We start from the raw sequence: 23,399 nt of genomic DNA on the forward strand, positions 1-23,399 counted from the left end.
TTACAGAGTGTTTCAATTTCAAGGTTCAAATCCCAGAGGTTCAAATCCCAGGCTCAACCTCTGATTTTTCAAAGTTATGTGCGTATTAGAAATTAATTACCACTTACTAAAGGGTGAAGGAAAACTTCGTGAAGAAACCTGATACCTGAGAGATTTATAAAAAAAAATCTCAAAGGTATGTGATGTCTGCCAATACGCACTTGGCCAGCGCGGTGGACTATGGCCTAATCCTTCTCATTGTGAGAGGAGACCCGTGCCCAGCAGTGGGACAGTACGGATTGCTGATGACGATGTTTCATTTTCATTTAAGTTACATACAAGAAAAATATATTACAATTAATTTTAATGTTATTAGTGGTAAACACAGTAATCAGAAGACAAGACATTATGACTTCAATAAACTTTTATTGGTTTTATTTACATAATTAGTGTCATAAGGTCATCACTACCTGAATAAATAAGGTAATTAATTGCAGTTCTAATGGGCGTTGACTTTTAACATCGCCGATTTGCGTTTTGGTGATTGCGACGATGCTGCGAAGTAGTAGAATACTCTATGGTTCTACTCCGGCGGCACCACGGCCACACCTATTTCTGTCTAATAACAGCTGTGTTAAGTGCTGCTATGTTCCGGTATGAAGGGTGTGGTAAGGCAGATATACTTTTTCGGGGCATTCCAGCTTAGTCTCAGTAGCTTAGACCTCATTTAGAAATCGAATTGTATCTGAGATTGATTACAGATGTACAGTCAGCTTCAATAGTAGATTAACAGGTGAAGATTTCAAAAGTAGCTATACACCCAAGCGTTCATAAGTAGGTCCCGTAAGAACCCGTAGCGTCATGTACCTCTAACAGTATGTACCTACATACTGTTAGAGGTGAGGCGTATATACTGGAACAGGTTCAGGGACTACGTATTTTACCGGACTAGGTAGGACCTAGTCCAAGAATAAGTACCTAGTCCAAGACCAGACTCGCGTACGCGAACCATAAATAATGAGATTTTATGGGACTAGGTGGAACAGGTTCAGGGACTAGGTAGTAGAGGTGAGGCGTATATACTAAAACAGGTTCAGGGACTAGGTAGTAGAGGTGAGGCGTATATACTGGAACAGGTTCAGGGACTAGGTATTTTACCGGACTAGGTAGCACTTATTACAACTTTTTTTTTTTTTTTTTTTTTTTTTTTTTTTTTTTTTATCGTTTAACCTAACGATTAGGCAGACGTGCTACCTGATGGAAAGTAGTCAACGCCGCCTATGGACATTTGCAACACCAGAGGAGTCGCCAATGCATCGCCGGCTTTGTATGAGAGCTCTTTTTGCACCTTTTTTGAAGAGCCCCATGTCATAGCGCTCCGGGAATACCTCAGGAGGAAGTTCATTCCACATCTTACACGTCCGCGGCAAGAACGTCCGTGCAAACCGAACCGTGGAGGACCGCCACGAGTCCAGTTGGTGTGGATGGAACTTCATCCTTCGGCGAGTGGTGCGATGGAGGAATGGTGACGTAGGCACCAGGTCAAATAGTTCCTCGGAACACCCACCATTGTAAAGCCGGTAGAACACACAGAGGGAACCTATGTCCCTCCGCAAACTCAAAGGTTCTAACCGATCGGAGATCACCGGGTCGTTGACGATTCGGACCGCGCGTTTCTGTACGGAGTCAAGTGGGTTAAGTTGGTATTGGGGCGCCCCTGCCCAGAGATGTGAGCAGTACTCCATGTGGGGTCTCACTTGCGCCTTATAAAGCAGAAGGAGTTGCCCCGCGCTGAAGTACCGCTTCGCTCTGTTCAAGACGCCCAGTTTTCTTGATGCCAACTTCGCCTTAACATCCAAATGACCCCGGTACTGCACGTCACACGATATGTCAACTCCCAGGATCCCCACACTTTTACCAATGGTGAGCGGGATACCTTGGAACCTTGGCGCTATGACGAATGGGGTTTTTTTAGCGGTAAACGCGCAGACTTGTGTCTTCGTGGGGTTAAACTCAACAAGGTTAAGTCGACCCCATATCGAGATCTGCTCCAGAGAGTCCTCGATTTCAGACACAAGTCGGATTCTGCTTTCTTCCACGAGAGTCCGAGAGGTATTTGCGCGGCCTGTATACGTAGCGTCTCCCGTACTATCATCTGCATAGCAATGTATGTTGCCTACTTGTTGCAACATATCATTGATATGCAGAATGAATAGTGTGGGAGATAGGACTGAGCCCTGGGGCACGCCAGCGTTTACAGGTTTCGTATCAGAGCAGCATCCGTCGACGACGACTTTGATGTGCCGCTCCGACAGAAAGCTGGTTACCCATGCGCATAACCTCTCAGGAAGACCGTAAGATGGAAGCTTCGCGAGAAGGGCTCTATGCCAGACCCGGTCGAAGGCCTTCGCGATATCCAGGCTAACCGCCAATGCCTCACCATTGCTCTCAATGGCTTGCGCCCATCGGTGTGTGAGATAGACTAGAAGGTCACCAGCTGAACGGCCCTTGCGAAAACCATATTGATGATCGCTGATCAGCTGGTGATCCTCGAGGTACCTCAGGAGCTGTGTGTTGATAACACGCTCCATCACCTTTGAGAGCAGGGAGGTTATCGCTATAGGCCTGTAGTTGGCCGGGTCACTGCGATCACCCTTTTTAGGGATCGGATGTACAAGAGCAACCTTCCACGAAGACGGTACTTGTCCTGTGGTGTAGGAAAGCAAGAATAAGCGCGTTAAGATGGGAGTCAACTCGGGAGCACACGTCCTCAGCACCACCGCGGGGATTTCGTCCGGCCCACTCGACTTCTTGACATCAAGAGACAATAGAGCTCGCCTGACAGCTTTCTGTGTAAACCGTATGTTAGGCATAGAGCTCTCACACCGCGGGATGGTAGGCGGTGTGGCCCCTCGGTCGTCGAGAGTCGAGTTTGAGGCAAAGAGGGTACCCAGAAGGTCGGCTTTCCCCTTTGCCGTATGGGCCAGAGAATCATCTGGTTTCCGCAGGGGCGGTAGTGAAGATTGACAGAAATTACCCTCGACAGCTTTGGCCAGCGACCAGAAGGCTCTACTCCCGGAGGGGTAACCAAGTAGCCGCTCGCCAATTCTGCCGATGTGCCTAGACTTCGCCTTAGCCATATGCTTCTTTGCTGAACGGGAGGCAGCGTTGAAAGCCGTTCGAAGCTCGGCGGTCTTCGGATCCTTGCACGCGTGCGCTGACGCCCAGGCTTGGTAGATCTCTTGCTTATGACGTGATGTCTTAGCGCAAGACCCATCAAACCAGGGCTGACTCCGCCCACCGACGGATACGACAGAGTTTGGAATAAAGCATTCCATGCCCTGCCGAATCACGTCGGCCACAGAGTCAGCGCACGTGCTAGGATCACTCGAGACGAAACACAGCTGCCTCCACGGGTATGATGCCAGGAATTCCCGTAACCCGTCCCAATCTGCTGACCTGTAGTGCCAAACTTGTCGCTTCCCAGGGGGTCGAGCCCCCATGGGACGCGACAAGGGCACAGAAGAACTTACCAAGCAATGGTCAGAAGATCCAAGAGGAGCCTTGACCATTACTTGGTAGTCTTCAGGACGGTTGGTCAGCAGAAGATCCAGCAAAGAGGCAGTATGGGTCTCTACATCAGGTACCCTTGTAGGGCCGGGTACGACCTGGGAGAGCCCATATGCCAAAGAGAAGTCATACGCAGTTCTTCCGGCAAAGTCAGTGGTTCGGGAGCCCAGCCACTCAATATGGTGGGCATTAAAGTCACCCAGAATCACCAACTCCGCCGAAGGACACTGCTGCAGCATCCTGTCAATTGCCCACTGGACGTGCTCGAATAATCGAGTTGTCTCGACATCTCCGCTATAGGACCTATATAGGCACGCGTAGACATGGGTCTGCCCCCCAATATCTGCGCGCACCCACAACAAAGATAGGTCCTTGTCTTCAAGGCAGCTGAGACGGCGGCAGCAGATATCACCCCGAACATACACACATACCCCGGCTCGACGCCTAAAAGCATGTTGTAAACTGTAGCCGGGGTAATCTAAATACGATGTATCGCCCGAGGGCGATATCTGCGTCTCCGTCAAAAAGAGGAAAGCCGGCTTTGCTGTCTCAAGGTGGTGGTGGACAGCATCCAGATTGGAATGGAGCCCCCTGATGTTGCACATATCCACAGTAAGTGTGGAGGAGGTCGCCGCTGTGAATAACTTTTCCTTTTTTTTCTGCCTTTTCATTGGTGGTCCAAAGAGATGAAGGACTAGAAAGGATTTGCGGTGCTCCGCCGACACTCCACGGGACAAAGTGCGGGTCTCGTAGCGCCGTGCTTACAGTGGTAATGTGGGATGCTGGCGCGGGGGACGGAAGGGCCCCCGGTCCCCCCCGTGCACGACTACCCGGCTCCACTCCGGTCTCTTACTCCGGCAGGGTAATCGTGCAACGGGACTTTTCGCCGGTTGGCGGGACAGCCTCCCGGGCCAGAGGTTGACGGTGTTGCCCGGGTTCGGGTCCCCAACTAACCGGCGGGCGGCCAGCGGACAACCGTTTCACCGGGTCTCCCTGGCCCCCGCGCCAACGCACCACGCCTCCGAGAGCAACGATGCTAAAAGAGACCCACCGGACCCGAAGGTTACGCCGTCGGAAACACCACAAGAGGATGGGCAGGGGGGGTTAAGGGGATGAACTGGCTCCCAGGCGCACTACCGAAACACGACGAGTCGTTATCAACGGTAGACTCCGGCCTGAGGGTGGTAGCTAGCCAGGCAGATCCCACGAAGAGATCTTACCACCAAGCGTGACACCTTTGGGAATTACGCCAGGCAGTGTCAGACCCAGCGACCAGTGGGACCGTCGCAGTAAGATGTTAAATGCCCGAGTAGACGCTGCTGCCCATCTACCCGGTAGATACCCTTAGTCGGCTTCTACGACACCCACGGGCAGACATGGGGTGGTCTATTCGCCGCCGGAACCACACGGCAAGGCTTATAAATACTCGATCCACCTAGTCTTATCTTGTAGCTACTACGGGCGGTACTTCCGCCCAAAGGGAATATAATCTTTACATTTTAGTTGCGCCTCGCCAGCAACGTCTGCGTTAATAAATCTTTTAAATTTGAACCTTATTTCTATACGTAATAAAACGAACGTAATCCGCACTCATATTTGTCTAAACTATTGGTGAGTCACTCTTTCAAATTTGAACCTTATTTTAATAAGAATGAGAGTAAAACTAATAAAATATCAACTCATGGGCATGCAAAAATATACTTGTCCTTTTTAACTACACCTAGTCGCTGTCGGATCAAACAGATACTCGATGCGAATTAAGTATGAAATGTCAAATGTGTGAAAATACGGAATTGTTCAATCGTGTATCTATTCCGAATCTATACGAATGTCATTTAGGTGGACGCCGCGCTGGCTCACGAAACCTTTAATGATAAATCAAACTACTATTTCGATGAAACTAACATTGATAGTCCTAAGCCTGTATAAAGTATGAAGGAAAGATTACAATTCATTATTACTAGTGAATGCGCGCGCATCCCTTACCGCCCTTACGTATTGATGCAAGGCATGAACGAATTAGCTTCCTAGTCCAAGAATAAGAACCTAGTCCGCACCAAATTGTACTAACTAATGAGACTTTATGGGACTAGGTGGAACAGGTTTCTGGATCACGTATTTTTAAATACTAGTGTTATCGTCGTTAATAAGAAGCTTGGATATTAACGATATCACATTTTTATAACGTTACATTAAAGTAATAAGTGACTCATTTGATACTACAGTTTAAAAACAGATGCGGGTAGGTGAAGTGGGGACGACACCTTGGCGGCGCTCGAATTAACAGAGAGCGACATTCTGGTCGGAGACTTCAGCAAGAGCAGTCGAATAACGGAGATACTTGTGTAGTTATAATACCTCTAATCACTAGTGTGAACTTACTTACGTATAATTGTTATATCGTTACTCTGAACCGTTTATGTGACTATATTATTACATGACTTCAAGACCTTCAAGACGAGTTTGATTTCATCAGAAGTGTACAAGAACCAGCTCACAATCATGGACGGCGATTCCTAAGTACGAACATACTTGACACAGGAATAAAAACCGTGAGTTAAAACATTATTTTGTCATATGTGAATTTATCTTGGTAAAATAAGTAAAAATGGGGGTAGATAAATGTCGTTGATGTAAGGGCAAACTCATTTGAATTAAGAAAATGGATAGATTGAGACTAGTAATTCAATGAAATGTTAATACCCTCTGAAAATGATATACTTAAATTTTGTGAACAAACTTTACTCTTAGCAAATTACTTGTTAACATTGTAAACTGAGGTGTTTACTTCAAAATAAGTGCATTTTCTGTGAAGAAGTGTCTAAAAGTAATTTTGCAAGGCAGTTCTTGTGGTAAATCTGTCCATTTGGTTAAAGTCTGTGGTGTAAAAAGTAAATCCTAATTGTTCTAAAGTTACACCTACTTTGAAATATATAGAAATACACGTACTTATGAAAATATTTTAAGGATCTTTAATCTTAAATGTCAGGCTTTATAGATGTGGGAACCTAATGGTTGTTAATATAGGCTAATGTACGCCAGAAATTGCATACAGGTTAGATTTGAATTTATTTTTGATAACTTTTAATGTTTCAAACTGGGTTTACGTATATGCGTTTTTTATTATTGTATGGAGGGGACTATGCGGTAGCAACAAACGCAGTTACAGAGTACAGCATACCTACTTGATATAAGTGACACGTTTATTAAGTTGCAAAATTTTGATTATTCATAATTGTACAGAAATGTATAATATCTACGTGGTACATATTTAACTGACTGCAAATAAGTATCACGGCCACGGTATTCAGTGGCTGAGTGTACCCACGAGGGAAATGGTAAATGAGTTTAAGGTTTATTGTTTTTTTTTTGGATATTAATTGACTATATTTAAAAATAAACTTCTACATTGAAAATTCACATCTACATTATTCACACTTTCATTTTATAAATCAATGAAAGTTTCCTTTTGATTTCATATACTTGATACGTAATTGTTATGAAAGAAGCATACGTACGTTGCCAAATTTAGCTTTCCATCAATTCTAGGCGAACTCATATAAATATAACTAATATAACTACTAATATAACTACTCATATAACTCATATGAATATCACGCAGTACTGTGTACTACTATGTTTTGACTCCCATAAAGTATAAATGCACATTAGTTAATGATCTATGAGAGACTGACTGACTGACTGACTGACTGACTGACTGACTGAGAAACTTATGCGCAGCGGTCTTTGGAATATTATATATAAAAAAAACAACCTCCCATTTCACTTATACAGAATATTAAATGTCTGTTTTAAATTTAGTATGCAACGTTTCGTTTTGTATTAATATTTCTTTACATCTCGTAATTTTAAACCTTTATTGAATTTGAATTTGACACATTACACGTCCTTTTGGTTTGAAAATTGGGCACTATCAAAATACTGGTAAATGAAGTTTGTACCTTAAACGTTGAGGCGCTTAGACTATCGATATTATCAATTATGTGAGCCACTTACGAAATGATAAACGGGATCCACTTTGTATGGGATTGAGAATAAATTATTTTAAGTAAAATAATAATAATAATAATAAATTGATGCTTTTATAACTTGAGCTTAGTTCTATTTACAAGTTACAGCAATTAAATTATTATACGTATTAAGTGAGAAACGGTCACTGAATCCTACATAAATTTAGATAGTCTTTTGTATACCATATTTAAAATGAGTCTTGCCTGCGACTTTGTTCATGTGGATTCAGAATATAGTTTGATTTGCATTTTTAAAACGAGTCTTGCCTGCGACTTTGTTCATGTGGATTCAAAATATAATTTGAATTATACAATGCCCTCTGTCAAGATCACGGAGTACATTGGTAATTTGAAATTCTCCATTACCTGGTCATGTGTTTTAAAAAAAAAATGTACATTTTTGACATCAACTTCGTAGTTTTGGTTTTAATGCATTTTCAAACATACAAACCGACAGACAAAAATTTTTCTTTTTCAAATATATTCGATGTAAACACGTGAAGATTTCATTCTTATTATATGTATATCATAGCCGAATGAATAATAATGTTGTTTAATAATGTAATCAAATAAAACCATAGGTACATTTCGATGGGATTTTCTTATACAATAATTTACTTTTCATATAAATTTCATACGGTTCACAATTGCGTCATGTCTAGGTTTTCTCTATAGAAACATCGAGCGTCTCCTTGAGAGTGTTGGTTGTAAATGATACATATTATATTAATATAATCTATACAGATATTACGCACTAATATATTTTTTATTACAAACTATATAAAAGTCAGGTGAAGCCGAGGCGTTTGAAATATATATAATGAATATGAATTGTTCGGTAATAAGGTGTATCATAAGATAGTTTGACTAACTGTTTGTTTGGCTGGCTGGTATAAAATCATGATCAACTTTAATATACCTTTTTCAGGTCATAGAAATTTTAAGTTGTGATTGATAAGGAGCCACATGTTATGTAAAACAGTTATAGTTTTAAATCTGACGATCGTGATGAGACAAAATTAGAATTGGACAAGATTATTAAAATCATGTCAAAGTATTTCAAAATTATTAAATAAATCTGACCGTTCAAAGTAGGTAAAAATCGAATTCAAATATTCCGTTACATACATACAGGTCAAGTTAATAAAAGCGTGGCAAAAATAAAAGCGTGTTTAAAAAAAATCTTATCAGTTGTAGACACAAATAAGTATAGTTAAATAATGGCCGGTTTCTGAAGTCATTTTTCTTGGTAGGTAGTTTACGAGTATGTATTCAATCTATCGGAAACTATCCGTTTGATAACTACCTACGAAAAAAAAAAATCCGCTTCCGAGGAACTCAATGTAAGACAAGGTCTGTATAAACTCCGTTTAGATTAACGGACCATTTTAATGTGTTTATTCTTTCCATAACATTTGATTTTTTTTAAAAAACGACGTTTTGCGTAAAGTCTAGCAAATCTTCCTTAGTATAATGCATAACTTTTACAGTAAAATAGCCCAAACTATAACTTCCTTATGGGAATCTTGATTCAAAACTTTTGGTGAAAAAAAAAAAAAGTTAAGCTTATTACACAATTGACAAGTATGTCGCTGACGTGAACGCATGGGTCCTTCGCTTTATTAATTAAATTTTGAAATTCATGCAATAGTATGTATTATTATAACTGAATATAAATTCAATTTAATGTCAATTTCTTTCGGACTTTCAAAAGTGGGTTATGTGGCCCTAGTTTGAAAGAAATAATGTGAATAATGTGAGTGAAAATAACGTAAAAAATTGGGTTCATACAACTTATTACGTGTTGTACTTATTGTGTGAAATTCATGGTTTGTTTACCATTATTTAGTCTTTAACTTTGATATCATTCATTTCAAATATTCACGATATATTATTATTTTGATACTGCTTCATCAGTTGATAAAAGACGTACGTTGGAAAGGCAACTATTTGTATAAAATAACATTGTAATAATTAAAAGAAGTACAAATAAAATAATGTTATAATAGTATTTTGAGTCGCACAGATTCATTTAGTGGCCAACTATAGATCTATCAGTATCTATCTATCAGTATAACAGTTATTGAACAGGTTCTTGAGCATTCCGAAATGGACTAATAAGATAAACGTCGTTATTCTGATGCGTAACTTTATCGAATCAATAGTTGTTGGAGATTTAACTATTGGACTTAGAATCCAGACATAAGTAAAGTGGGCAGCTAGATGTTGTCATTACTGTAGGTGTAGGAAACTTTGTGGTTTGATTTTTATTTATCTGGAGTTAAGATGGTGCAGATGCCTCGAGCAGTGTGATGTTCGCGGGTGTCTCTTGGTGATGCATATGGTTGGGTTGACCCAAGGCATTGAGTACCTTGAAGACATTAAGTGAATATTGCATTTTTAGAGTAAATTTGAGTTGAGCACTGGCCGAATGTTATCGTAAGCAAGGTATAAAAACTGCGGTGATACATGACTAGAGTGATCCTATATGAACATCACCTAGTTATAACCGTGTTTTTTAATATTTAACAATGGTCTAATGCATTCGCTTCAATACCTGTCGCGCATATGACATTTATGTAAAGAGTCCTTATGAACTATGCCTGCAACAGAAATCCGTGGTGAACACTGTTGGGGCAGATTTATAACCTAGGTAATACACAACTAGTGTGATTCTATATGAACATCACCTAGTTTAAGCCTTGGTTCGGATCAACAGTTCGGGCCTTTTACATGCGAGTCGGTATTGCAAGAAAATGCGTATAGTTAAAGCCATGTTTTTGATAAACAGTTCGGGCCTCTTACGTGCGAGTCGGTATTACAAGAAAATGTGTAACTCTTCTGGACTTAGGCATTAAACAACTGGTTTTCTTTTGCAGCTCTTGCATCAGACCATACACGATCGAGGACGAACGTGTGAGCAGGACGGCCGAATGTTATCGTCGTTAATAAGAAGCTTGGATATTAACGATATCACATTTTTATAACGTTACATTAAAGTAATAAGTGACTCATTTGATACTACAGTTTAAAAACAGATGCGGGTAGGTGAAGTGGGGACGACACCTTGGCGGCGCTCGAATTAACAGAGAGCGACATTCTGGTCGGAGACTTCAGCAAGAGCAGTCGAATAACGGAGATACTTGTGTAGTTATAATACCTCTAATCACTAGTGTGAACTTACTTACGTATAATTGTTATATCGTTACTCTGAACCGTTTATGTGACTATATTATTACATGACTTCAAGACCTTCAAGACGAGTTTGATTTCACTAGGAACAGGCATACCTAGTCCCAAATTTACCTAGTAGAACCCATCTCTATGTACTGTACATTTAGACACTTACCATCGTGTGCACTGCATGCGCGTACGCTACTCCTATATTTATTTAAAAAATCCTGCATCATGGTTTGTCGAATTTCTGCGTTAATGCGCGTCAATATGCGTCGAAAACGCGAGTTTAAGCCACAACATATTCTGCATCGCATTTTCTCGTTCAATTACCTACTATATCAAGAATTCATACGACATATAGTCGATTTGGCTAGTACAAGAGGCCATAATTGACTAGAAAATTATTAAGTATGATAAAATATATGAAACCATTTGGGCTGCATGGCGTGCTAAACGGAAACATACATAAATAGTAAATACACTACATCTTATATATAAAATTCTCGTGTCACAATGTTAGTTACCGTACTCCTCCGACACGGCTTTACCGATTTTCACCAAATTTTATATGCATATTCATTAGTTCTGATAATCGGCTATTATCTATTTTTCATAGCCCTAAGTGATAAGGGTTGTTGTTGTAATATTTTTCAACACAACGTTTGCGGCGTCAGCTAGTAGTGTTATAAAATATTGCAAAAACCCTACCCTACCCAAGTGGGTCAAAAAAAACGATATATTAAAATAACAAACATATCCTTGGAAACGCACGCACGTCATTCCTAAAATGTGCTACCAGTTCTATGAAAATACTAGCTACACCGATCGCGATACTTTAGCTCACATCCCTCCATACAACACAAAGCTTTACGAATAGAGTTAAGCTAATCAAATAATAAACAATAGTTAAAAAAAACTAAAAAAAACGCTTTTATTGCTAAAAGCTACAAAATATTTTTTAATGACAAAGAGTTTATATTACAGTAGTAGAAGATCGAACAATCAATCATAATGAATCGTCTTTGAATAAAATTATAATAAAATTTAAGTTATTAACAGAACAAGTCAATTCGGAGTAAAAAGCGTGGTTACATACATACATACATAGATACAATCCAAGCTAATAAAAATGTGTTAAAAATAGCAATCGTTATGAAGCAATGAAAGCTTAGCTGCCGAGGCGTTTCCACTTCGTCCTCAAGGGAAAGAACACACCTGTAGCCAACTTCAGGTATTCTACCCTCCAAACCTCTCAAAACTATCCAGTAATCTAACGGCCAATTACCATCAGGTGGACTGCATCTATTACTAGCATATTATTTTTTTGTCGGTATTTTACAGAATAACTACAGACACCAAAATTCGGTCAACCAGTATCCTTATCTGTACCCTTACCAGGAGTTTTAACGTTTCGACAAATATGACTGTTTTGGTATTTGTCTACGTATTGGCCCATACGATTTCCTAGTTCTGACACAATCCGCTAGGGGCGCTGATTGGAATTTGTATGGGCAAATACGTAAACAAATACCAAAACAGTCATATTTGTCGAAACGTAAAAACTCCTGGTAAGGGTACTGGCCGGAAGATAACAATTGACGTATTCCACTCCTTTTTCATGCATTCATAATAGGAAATTACACAACTGAGACGTATTTGTATTCATGATATGGTTATCGGGTTCAACTTTGAACTTTAATCGTTTATTGGCATGGACATCTGTAATTTAACAGAATATTGACTCATTAACCCTAGACACGTTTGCAACTACAATTTACAACGACGAAGGTAAAACTATTACAAAAATAGGTTTTTTTAAAAAAAACAACAATAATAATGCACTGTAATTATCCACTAATTATACATTGGCTGCGTGATGGTCTTTAGAAATAATCAATTTATTTTATAAAAGACACCTTTAGATATCTTACCCTAGCTCGTATTACTTCACTGGATTCTATTATTGCGCGACTGTTCCAATATTTTAACAACCAATTTTCAATCTGACAATTTCTGCGTACTCGAATTATCGAATTTCGAATAACTACTCAGTAGCATTACCATGAGTTGGCATAGAAACGCCACTATAGAAATGGTAAATAGAAAACTATTGTCATTTTGCTAGTGAATAACATAACTATAGTCTGATTCATAATTAGGTGTCCAAAATGTAAACAAAGAAATGTCACTGTCAAAATTAACAAGAAACAAAAACTTTAACAAACTCAACAAAAAACGAAAATTTAACAAATATACACAATTTAACAAACGCGTTATGTAAACGAGAAAACATTAGAGTTCGATCACAATCACGAAAATTAATAATATCAGTTACGAAACTTAAAAATGACAGCACAAGAAATGTCTTGGATTCCGATTGTGTTACCATTATGACATTTTAATTTTCTACCATAAACTTTGTTTTTTATTATTATTACTGTACGGAACGAAATTGAGGTATATAAATATTAGATAATGTGAATTAATCTTAATCTATTTAGATTATTATTTTATTATTGTAGTATTGCTTTAATATCGACAAAAATAAAAACTACCATTTCTAACGTATTTTCTTGATAGGTTAACACCTTTGTTTACATTTTGGACACCTAATTATGAATCAGAGTATACTATCGTTACGGTATTTCTTGACAACGTCTGTAAAATTAATGACTCATGGGACCGAATTTGTATGGCAATAGATCATAATGACATTCGCTAGCGATTTGATTTCGATAGGTTTTTTACGTATCGAGTTACGTAGTGGCTCACACTACGGCTTTTAGTTCTACGAGTAACCACCAGAGGCGCTGTACAATTTTTCATACATTTATTTTACGCAGTCGCTAGCGAGTAATACTTTTATAAACTCATGGTAGTCCTACAAAATACTACAATCTACATTCAAGCTCAAATAGGAATACAATCTCATAAGTTATCTTAGAGTTTTGATTGTCCACAGGTGGCGGTAGCCACTTACCATCAAGTGAAGTGCATGCTACGTTAAGTAGATCAATATTATAAAAAAAGAAATTTAAAATTAAGACATAAGTGTAATTCGATAAAACTATCTAAGAAACATATTATTATTACAAGTAATTGGCCAGATATCTCCTTAAAGCATATCTAAATCTTACCAAACACACGACACAATGCTAAAGACAAGTTTTTATCGTCCGATTGTGGGCTTAGTAGATTAAATATTAATAACAATCGTTACATGAAATAAGAAATTATATCTGTCAATGCTACTGGCCAGACGCATACCGCCCACGTACTGGCCAGTGCAATCTTTTAATAAAAGACTGGACTCAATTTAAGTGCTTCCGTTAATTCCCCAGAGCACTGAGTACCGTCAGTACTCCAAACATAATGGACCTAGAAAGCGGGAAAGACGATATCAGTGTTGAAGATGGGAGGCTAGTTGCATTCACGGATGTCAGGTACAAGATTCTTCAAGGACTTGCAAGTGAGTACTGTCAAAAATAACGAGATTGGTGATGTCCGTTATTCTGTTGAAAGGCATGTATAGTCCCCGCCAAACTCTAGTCCGCTCTGAAATTGTTGCGAGCAGGTGTAGTCATGCAGTTTGTTATGGCGACGCGATTCATTTCTATATACAGAGCGGACTAGCAGTTTGGCGCGGGCTATAAAAATTCAACTGGAGTAGTAGTTGCATTGATGCAGTACTTAATTATGATTTAATGACGTTATATTTTTCTATATATATGTTTTCTTATATATAAATTAAAGTGTCTCTTTGTGATTTACTTTGCACTTTACAATTATAGCATAAATCACAAGTAACCAAAACATTAAAACCATAGTTTCTTGGAAATTGTTATCTTGACGAAAATGTCACTCGTTATTATTTTACACATATGATATGCAAATTGAGGTAGAGCAGCAATTATATTATTTAATTACAGCTCGCATAACTTATTATTTTTTTAAGTTAATTATAATCTAATTAATATTAACTTTAACAATCTATATATATAAAAGCGAAAAGATATTCACGTTCAAAACGTATTAATCAAGGTTTTGCCGAAACTACTGAAGCTATAATAATGAAATTAGGACTATAGTTTCATTTTATAATTTAGATGCGCACTAAGAACGGATTTTTTGATATTCTACCGTTAAGGGGGTTAAATAGGGGTTGGAAGTTAAAGTCCGTCAATTTTAAAGTAAACTCGATGAAAATTCATATTTAGCTTTCTGGTTTAAAATAATAAAAATCTAATTTGAGAGTTTTTCCAAAATCAACCCTTAAGTTGGTAAAATAAGGGTTCATAGCTTATTTTAAAATTTGCCAATTTTAAAGCCAGCATTATGAAAGTTAGCCATTGCCTTACTGGTTAGATATAGTGGAATTTTAATTCTACCGTTTATGGAAAATCATCCCTTATGTGGGTTAAATAAGGGTTGTAAGTTTGTATGAAAATCCCTAAGTTTTGGTATAATCTCTCTGAAAATCGGTATTTGGCTTTTCGGAAGAAAATAATTAACAAACACCTATTTCTGGAAAATCATCCCTTAAAGTCGATAAATGTTGGTTGGATTTTTTTTAAGCTCCGTTAATTCGGAAGTAATAGAACTTTTTTAGCACCATTTATGGAAAATCTACCCTTAAGAGGGCAAAATAGGGTTTGAAAATTTGTTGGGAAGTCCGCAGATTTTGAAGCAAAGTCTATGAAAATTGGTATTTAGCTTTCTGATGAGAAATAATAGAACACCTATTTCAACGTTTTCGGAAAATCAACCCTTAAGGTTGTTTTAATAGGGGAAGGAACTTTATTTTAAAATTCATTAATTTGAAAACAAGGACTAAAAAATAGCATTTAGTTTTCTGGTACGAAATAATAGATCTTCTTTAACACCATTTATGAAAAATCTACCCTTAACAGGGTAAAACTGGGGTAGAAACTTCGTATAGAAGTTCGCGGATTTTGAAGCAAAGTCTATAAAAAATGTTATTTGGCTTTCTAATTGAAAATAATAGAACACCTATTTTACGGTTTTAGGAAAAGGAACCCTTAAGGTCGTTTAATAGGGGATGGAACTTTATTTTAAAAACCCGTGAATTTGGAAGCAAGGACTGTAAAAATTGGCTTTCTGGTTGGGAATGATAGAATTTTTTAAAACCATTTATGGAAAATCTATCCCTAAGTGGGTAATATAGTTGGGTTAAAAGTTTGTTTAGAAGTAAGCCGATTATGAAGCAAAGTCTACGAAAATTGGTATTTTGCTTTCTGGTTGTAAATAATATATCAGTTACTTTTCCGTTTTTGGAAAATCAACCCTTAAAGATCTTAAATAGCGGTTGGATTTTTATTTTATAATCCGTTAATTTGGAAGCAACCACCATGAAAAAATATCATTAGACACAATGAAGCATCTGACTCACTGTTTCTTTTTAGATCAACCCTTAAGACGGCTATAAAAGGATGTATGCAGAATATATTTCTGTTTACACACCTGTTTCACCATTTATAGCTTTTTTTTTGCTAACGAGGGGGAAGCCTTCAAAAGGTGTCTTGGGAGTGACACAGGGTTTTGTGGACTCTTACCGCTTTAAAACCCCCCGGCGGCCGTCCTCGGCGCTGTGTAGAGGACACCGGGATCTCCAAAAGAACGCAACCGAAATCCTCTTAACGCATTGCCCCGTCGGGTCCGCCCAAGTAAGCATGTCCCTCACCACATCGTTCGGTGTACACGACGGCATGCACATGCCGCCGTCCATCCTGGGGTCGCTGGCCGGACGGTTCCAGCTCCCACTCTTGCCGTCCGCAACCCCGGAAGACCCCTTTTGGTCGCCTTTTACGACAGGCAGGGGATACCGTAGCCCTATGCTGGTCCCGGAACTACAGGGACGTCAGCATTGTTAGTTACTCAATAATCAACCCCATTAAGGTACTATAAGTAAAGAAAGTTTCTTTAAAAACTATTATTGAAGTTATACTTCCTTTGGCGTGCCTGGAAAAGAACAGAACGCAGAGAAGTTTAGTATAGGGCGAAATTCGTAACATATATTTTTAACATGGGAATGTATTGCGCGTGCTGAAGTGCAGAACAGCAGTTTTTTAGACCCGCGAGCCACAAGGGAGAGTGGCGGACCACACGCCACGGGTTGCCGACCGCTGGTGTTGAACATTAGTTTTCAGAAATTTGCTGATAAAATATTTATTGATGCATATGTAAATAGGAACGTTTTTGAAATTCCACTAAGGAGGTAAAATAAGTGTTATATGTATTATAGGGGAAGCTTTTAGGTTAGTAACGTGAAATTTCAGATAACGTCTTTTCACCCAACTACACGACAACGTGGACGGGTGCAAATTTCATATAGGATAATGCATATGTTTCTGAAGAAAGCTTGACCAATTTAAGTACACAGTGACGAAAAAATATGAAAAAAGCTTTTATTAATTGAATATTAATGCTACTTTATCGTTAAAATTATTAAAGGTACAAATTTACAATTACAGATATTTGTATGTCATATCATGTTATTTACGCGGGCGAAGCCGCGGGTCCTGCTAGTTAAATATTACCTACTAGAAATATCTTATGGCAGGTAATAAAAATAATGAATTCAAGTAATTCTTTATTTTTAGGATAATATATAAACATTTTATAATTATTTTTATAGCACTCTGTGACCTAAACCCGCATTTTAGCCACGCTTTTCAGTGTCCAAAGTAGCCGATTTTTACACTTACCCTCGGAGTAGTAAAAAATAAACATCGCTATGAATGTTTCATGACTTTTAAATGTCATTCAAAAATTAAAAGTGCGTAATGAGTATTTTGTTTAAAGCTATGTTAATATTTTATTTTGGACGTATTTATAAATGTTTTTGCCATTGTGTTTATACTAAGCAATAGCATCACTATAAGACTAACTGTTGGGCTTTATCGAGTTTTATTGTTTGTTTTGACTGTGTATTTTCAGTACACACCATAGTAGGAGAAATTGGGAATCATTAGCAAAATTAGCCATAATACTACTCCAGTAGAATCTCGACTAAGCGGATTGTCTTAATTGTGGATTCGTCTTAATTGTGGAGATAACATAGGCTATATGTTTAGCAATCGGGTTTTGTTTTTTATAGTAACTTTTTAGTTGCGATTTGGCGACTTTCCGGAATTTAAATGCACATGTCACAAAAAATGTGACTGATTTGCATGGATTATTACAAAGTTACCTGTTCACGTTTGTCAATCCGAATAATCGCCAATATTTATAACTGAGGTCCGGATTATCGATTTTCTACTGTATCACTAGTATTAGTCATGAATTAGTACATTATATGTCATTGGTCTAGAACTCTAGAGGACTGTATGTAGCCTAAATAGCTTGATAGATTTCGACGTATGTGTGGTGTTAGATTTGTCTTTATCACAAGAGCAGAATAATTACTAAATTTTCTAAATCAAGACTTCTTCACATCAAATTTCAATGGTTTTGGTTGTGTCACATTTTTATTGTTTTTTTAATTCATAATTTTTAGTTTCAATCATTTATAAGTTTCAAAATAATTATCATATTTTTTCATATTACTTCACAAGTATAAGCGGGTTTATGTCACACGAGCTATAAAATAGTATACGATACTTGTGACATAAGTAGCGTATTATGTGCACGGCGTTTAGCACCCTCGCTGCGTTCGGGCGCTAACTTCACGCCGTGCAAAAATAGGCTACTTTGGCCACGCGTATCGTAATGTACTATTTTTAAATAAAGACTTTAAAAAATATATGAAATCAAAAATTAAACAGAAGTACATTAAATGGTGAATATTTTTTCCGAATTTCTTTACGGGTTACCTATAAATTATTTCATTTTCGGACTTGATTGAAAAGTTTTTTGCTGAAATTTTGAAAACACATAGATAGGTACGTTACCTAATTTCATAATCTGAATTTTATGAAGACTTTACATATAAAGATTGGTCCACAAAACCCTACATATAGTCGACAGATTGAGTTGACTTTTCATTGCAATTTTTTTTAAAGTTATTTCTATATTCTTTCCCCTAAGTACTTCCGGAAATGGAGACAGAACTTTTAAAAAGGTACATTCCTAATAACTAATACCAGATTAAGCCACAGCGAAGCATAGCTACTACATTTAAAACCATTATTTCAATCACAGCGACAAGCAATGGCTTCTTACGATTTCCATAATAACTAGGCGAAGGTAAACAGCAATCGTTAGGTAGATATACAATACTTACTTTGATGGATTAAGTAAGTTAAGCTTGGCTTAATAGACTTGCAACATGTCCTTATTAAATCGAAGATTAATATTATCAATTAATATGAGTGCCAGACGAACATACAGCCTACTCGATACTAAATAAATGGTGACTGCCACCCATAGCCACAATAAAACCCAAAATTATAGTCTCCCTTAGAGAATATCAATGCGCTTCCACCACCGAGAACTAAATTGGAAAGCTTCGGGTAAGTAAGTGGCTTATCTCAACAATGAAATTAAAATGCAACAGCATTAATACATGTGTTACATAAACCAAAAATGTTTCCTGTGTTGCTATAAAAAGCAAATAAAAGAAGAGAAAGTAGTGCAAAAAGATTGTTCCGTTATCTTTATTTTTATATGGCTATTTTATTAAAATGTTTTAATTATTTTTAATTAAGTTCCTTCTACGCCTTATACAATCATTTAATGTCTATCTATAAATGTCTGGAAGTTATTGGTTTGATCAGACCATTGAGCTTTAAACATAAAAACTTAACCTAACTTAAATATACGCACACGATAAATGCTCTTCATATATAACGCAATATATAATCTCCTTAAATTATATGTAAGTACGTAAAATATATAAAATCGCTATAAGTGATTAAAAGCCGCAAGCTAGATTTCTATGTGGCTGCTATCGATTAATATGGATGAGTAATGAGTAATGACAGTCGGATTAATATCTAAATAAATGAGTCATAAATAGTTTTTTATCTATTAAAATACTTTGCCTAATCGTAATATCTTCAGTCACAATCTTAATAAAAATTGTGCCAAAATGTTTATGTTGTCATGTAAGATAATTACGATTTAAATTTATTTATCATCAATATATTATTTATTGTTTGTGCCCACTTTAAAAAAGATTAAGAGATAGTCATAGTTCATAGTTCTTGCTAATTGTTATTGAAGAATTCTAACGAATTCTATCTTTTATCTTTCGTCCAATTTTAATGAATCTAATTCATTAAAATTGGACGAAAGATAAAAGATAAATTTTACTACGTACATAAGTATGCTTAATAAATACGACTTCAATTGTGATAACGAAACGATTGTTTTCACAAAAATACTGAAATTAAAGAAATAAAAATTTTAACGAAAAATACGAGTAGTATTACTTAAAAAGGCTACCCTTTTTTATTTATACGAATAAAATCTCGTTTTTTTTTACTTTATATTGTATTGTTACTGGAGGGGTGTTTTAACTTTAACATGTTTATAAATCCGTCGTAGGTCGTCTTAACCTTCAGCCCAAAAAACCGACAGGTGAAGTTATAGGCTAATGTGTAAAGCTTCGATAGAACTCGACCTACCAATCGGAGGGCCCGTTCGAATCCCAGGAAGGCACGACAAATTTTTCAAAGTTATGTCTGCCAATGGTCACTTGGGCAGCGCGGTGGACTAACAGCCTAATCCCCTCTTCACTCTGAGAGGAGACTCTTGCCCAGCAGTTTGATAATGGGTTGACAACAACGACGTAAATCTTGCAGTTATTTATATACGAAGAGATGAAACCGGAGTTGAGTTTCTTATAAACTCAAAATTGTTATAAAACATGTACGATAACCTTTAAAGACATTTTCTTGGTTGGCTAATGATAAGATTATGATATCTCAATGACAAATTAAATTATGTAGATGAAAACATACTTTTTACGAAATGATATTTTTTACACTTGACCGACTTGGATGTTGCGTAATTACTTGTATTCAATTTACATGTAACACTTACATATTTATTATAATATTAGATATATTTTACTACGTGTCTCGCAGTCAGTCATCTTTGAGAAAAATAAATAAGATCCTTAAAACAATTATTGTGAGGGACAAATGTCCATGTCGCTACGGATAAATTTCATGATTAGCTGCGCAGACACAGAAGATAAGTAAAATAATTGTTAGGGATCCGTAGTCAATGGCAAAAAACTAAAATGCTTCCTATTTTTTGACTGTCCGCCTATGTATATGTCGCAGCCATTTTACTTGGAATGAATTTCTTTTCAATGTCTCCGTAAAACACTATGAAATACAAAATATGTACTGTAATACTATAATGAATGAATAAATCATTTATATCGTAAGTTATGAGACATCCAAAATACGTTGAATAATTTTACTACAAGCTTAGACAAACATAATTACTCAACATACGTAGTTGGTATATATACTTATCAATAGCACAGTGAACACATCCTGTAGATAATAATGTAATAATTGTCAATTCAATACATAATATAATACAATACATAATACATAGTAAGTATTTCCAGTGCGTATTATACAAATTGCTAGCATAAATGTCACATTCTTAAGTTGCTTCACAATCAACGTAGGCATTTAAATAGCCTACCTTTATAAATAAACTTGAGGGACAGAAGTTTCGCGCGAAGTTTAAGTAAATGACAACAAAATTAAAACTTAAAACATCAACTTATTATGGAGATTTTTAAGTAACATTTTTTCTAATACATATAACTTCAAAACACCACCGGGGATTAGCACTCCGGATGTGCGCATGAACTGCTCTGACAAACTCATCTTAGAGGATAATAAAATAAAGCGGAACCCGCAACACACACACAAAAAGCTTAATGGAGTAATATCAAAAATGCCCTACATAATTTAACTTATCAAAATTCTATACATAGCTTGATAAAACGGCATATACATTTAGAAAGAAAGAAAAATAAAGATTACAAATGGCTATTACTTACTCAAATTACAAACAAACATATTTTTTATCTCTTGCTAGGAATAAATATTAAATATATTTTAAAAATTGTAAAAGAAATCCGTACAATTCAAGACAAATCGTAATCCTGCCTTGGTGTAAGAACAACTCCTTTTTCGTCGAATTATAATTCATGTAACTTATAATCTCGTTAGATATATAACACCTATTGACTCATTATAAACACGAGTTTTGTCCTATAAACGGGATACAATAGACCAGTCGATCGGTATCGGCGTTGCAGCGCGCGAGTCGCTCTCCTGACATGGCAGTATCTTCTGCGCCTGCGCATGCTGATGCCGTGCGCGAAATCTCGTAAATAAAATATCAAAATATAAACAAAATAATCCCAATGGATATAGAGACAGGAAGTAACGGTACCGAACTAAAAAGTGATGTTACAGTGTTCACGGAGCTATGTTTTAGTATATCGGGTAAGTTTTTTGGCTCAGTGGTCTCGGCGCGCGGAGAAAGTAATGAAAGTATGACAGTCTATGAATGGTATACTGATGTAACTTAGACTAATCTAGTAGGTAAAGTCGATATTTTTGTGTTTCATTCTAGAAAACTATTTAAAAATACACAATGAACTTGGGTTTTTTTGAGAATACTAATTTTTGACCTAGACGTTATTCTTAATTTAATTACGCTAAATGTTATTCGCAGAAACATCTTTTGAGACGATAATTATGAAGATTTTTAATCTTTTTATGGTCTTTATACAGCTTAATACGATTAAAACATACAAAATTTAGTCCCTTATAGGAAGTACCTCAAAACATGAATTCTATTAAAACTTTGGAGTTTGGACCCTCAAAAACGATGCCCTAATCAAGTAATCACCCTTATCAGTTATGTATCCATCCTTTTGTGTATCTCTTTACTTGTGTACTTTCTACCAAAATGTAAGAATTTCGAACAAATAATATTTTACACTAGTCAACTTTTTAAAGTTTTTATGTGAGCACTTACAAAGTTACAAATATAGGAAGCATGTGGTTTTTTTTTATTGTAGGTACTTGTATGTGTCCTTTAAAGTTAATTTTATTATTTTAATACCTTTCTACTCCAAATAATATTAATGTTTATAATTTTTAGCCATTTTTAAAATAACAGTAATAAACATTCCAATTCTGAGAATTACGTGAACAAAATATAATGTAGTGATTAGTTGTTCATATCCAAAAACATGAATACATTGTTATTTACATACAATAGTTATAAGCAGATACATGCCATAATCTGAATATGGGTGCAATACTATTTAAATAATTCCATTACATTTGTACATACCTACACAGAGAGACGTATATCTTAGTTGGTAAACGAGGATGCTCATTAAATATATGTATTATTGTGTGATAAAATATTGAATTAAGTGTGAAATACATTTAAAATCAATAGAACACTTTGTAGCGGTACACATAAAGTGTTTAGTTGGTTATATAGGTACACTTAATTTAGATCTCTACGTAAAACCAAATGTTTTGATTACACACAAAACTTATTTTAAAAACTTTTAGTCTATGTTATCAGTATTTATATAACTTGTAAAAACGTGATGATATAAGAACATAAATTACGACCAGTTACAGATGTATAAAATTTTGCAAATTACCGAAAAAATATTAAAAA

General features: G+C 36.7%; 1 protein-coding gene across 4 annotated transcripts in view; it reads left to right on the plus strand.

Moving 5' to 3' along the window:
* The first annotated feature begins 14,087 nt into the window (after positions 1–14,087).
* The window catches only part of LOC140749580 (ATP-binding cassette sub-family G member 1), a 32,208-nt gene continuing 22,896 nt past the window's right edge, over positions 14,088–23,399 (plus strand). The window contains exon 1 of one of the 4 annotated variants that reach the window (XM_073082686.1): positions 14,088–14,226. In XM_073082686.1, the coding sequence (XP_072938787.1) occupies positions 14,130–14,226 (97 nt within the window). In that variant the 5' untranslated portion in view covers positions 14,088–14,129. Of the gene's footprint in view, positions 14,227–21,977; positions 22,199–23,399 lie in introns of those variants that run through there. The other 3 variants (XM_073082689.1, XM_073082687.1, XM_073082688.1) reach the window with 3 other exon arrangements.

This window comes from Epargyreus clarus, unplaced genomic scaffold (genome assembly GCF_041222505.1).
Source record: "Epargyreus clarus isolate Ecla_fem2 unplaced genomic scaffold, WU_Ecla_fem_2.2 ptg000018l, whole genome shotgun sequence".
Lineage (NCBI taxonomy): Eukaryota > Metazoa > Arthropoda > Insecta > Lepidoptera > Hesperiidae > Epargyreus > Epargyreus clarus.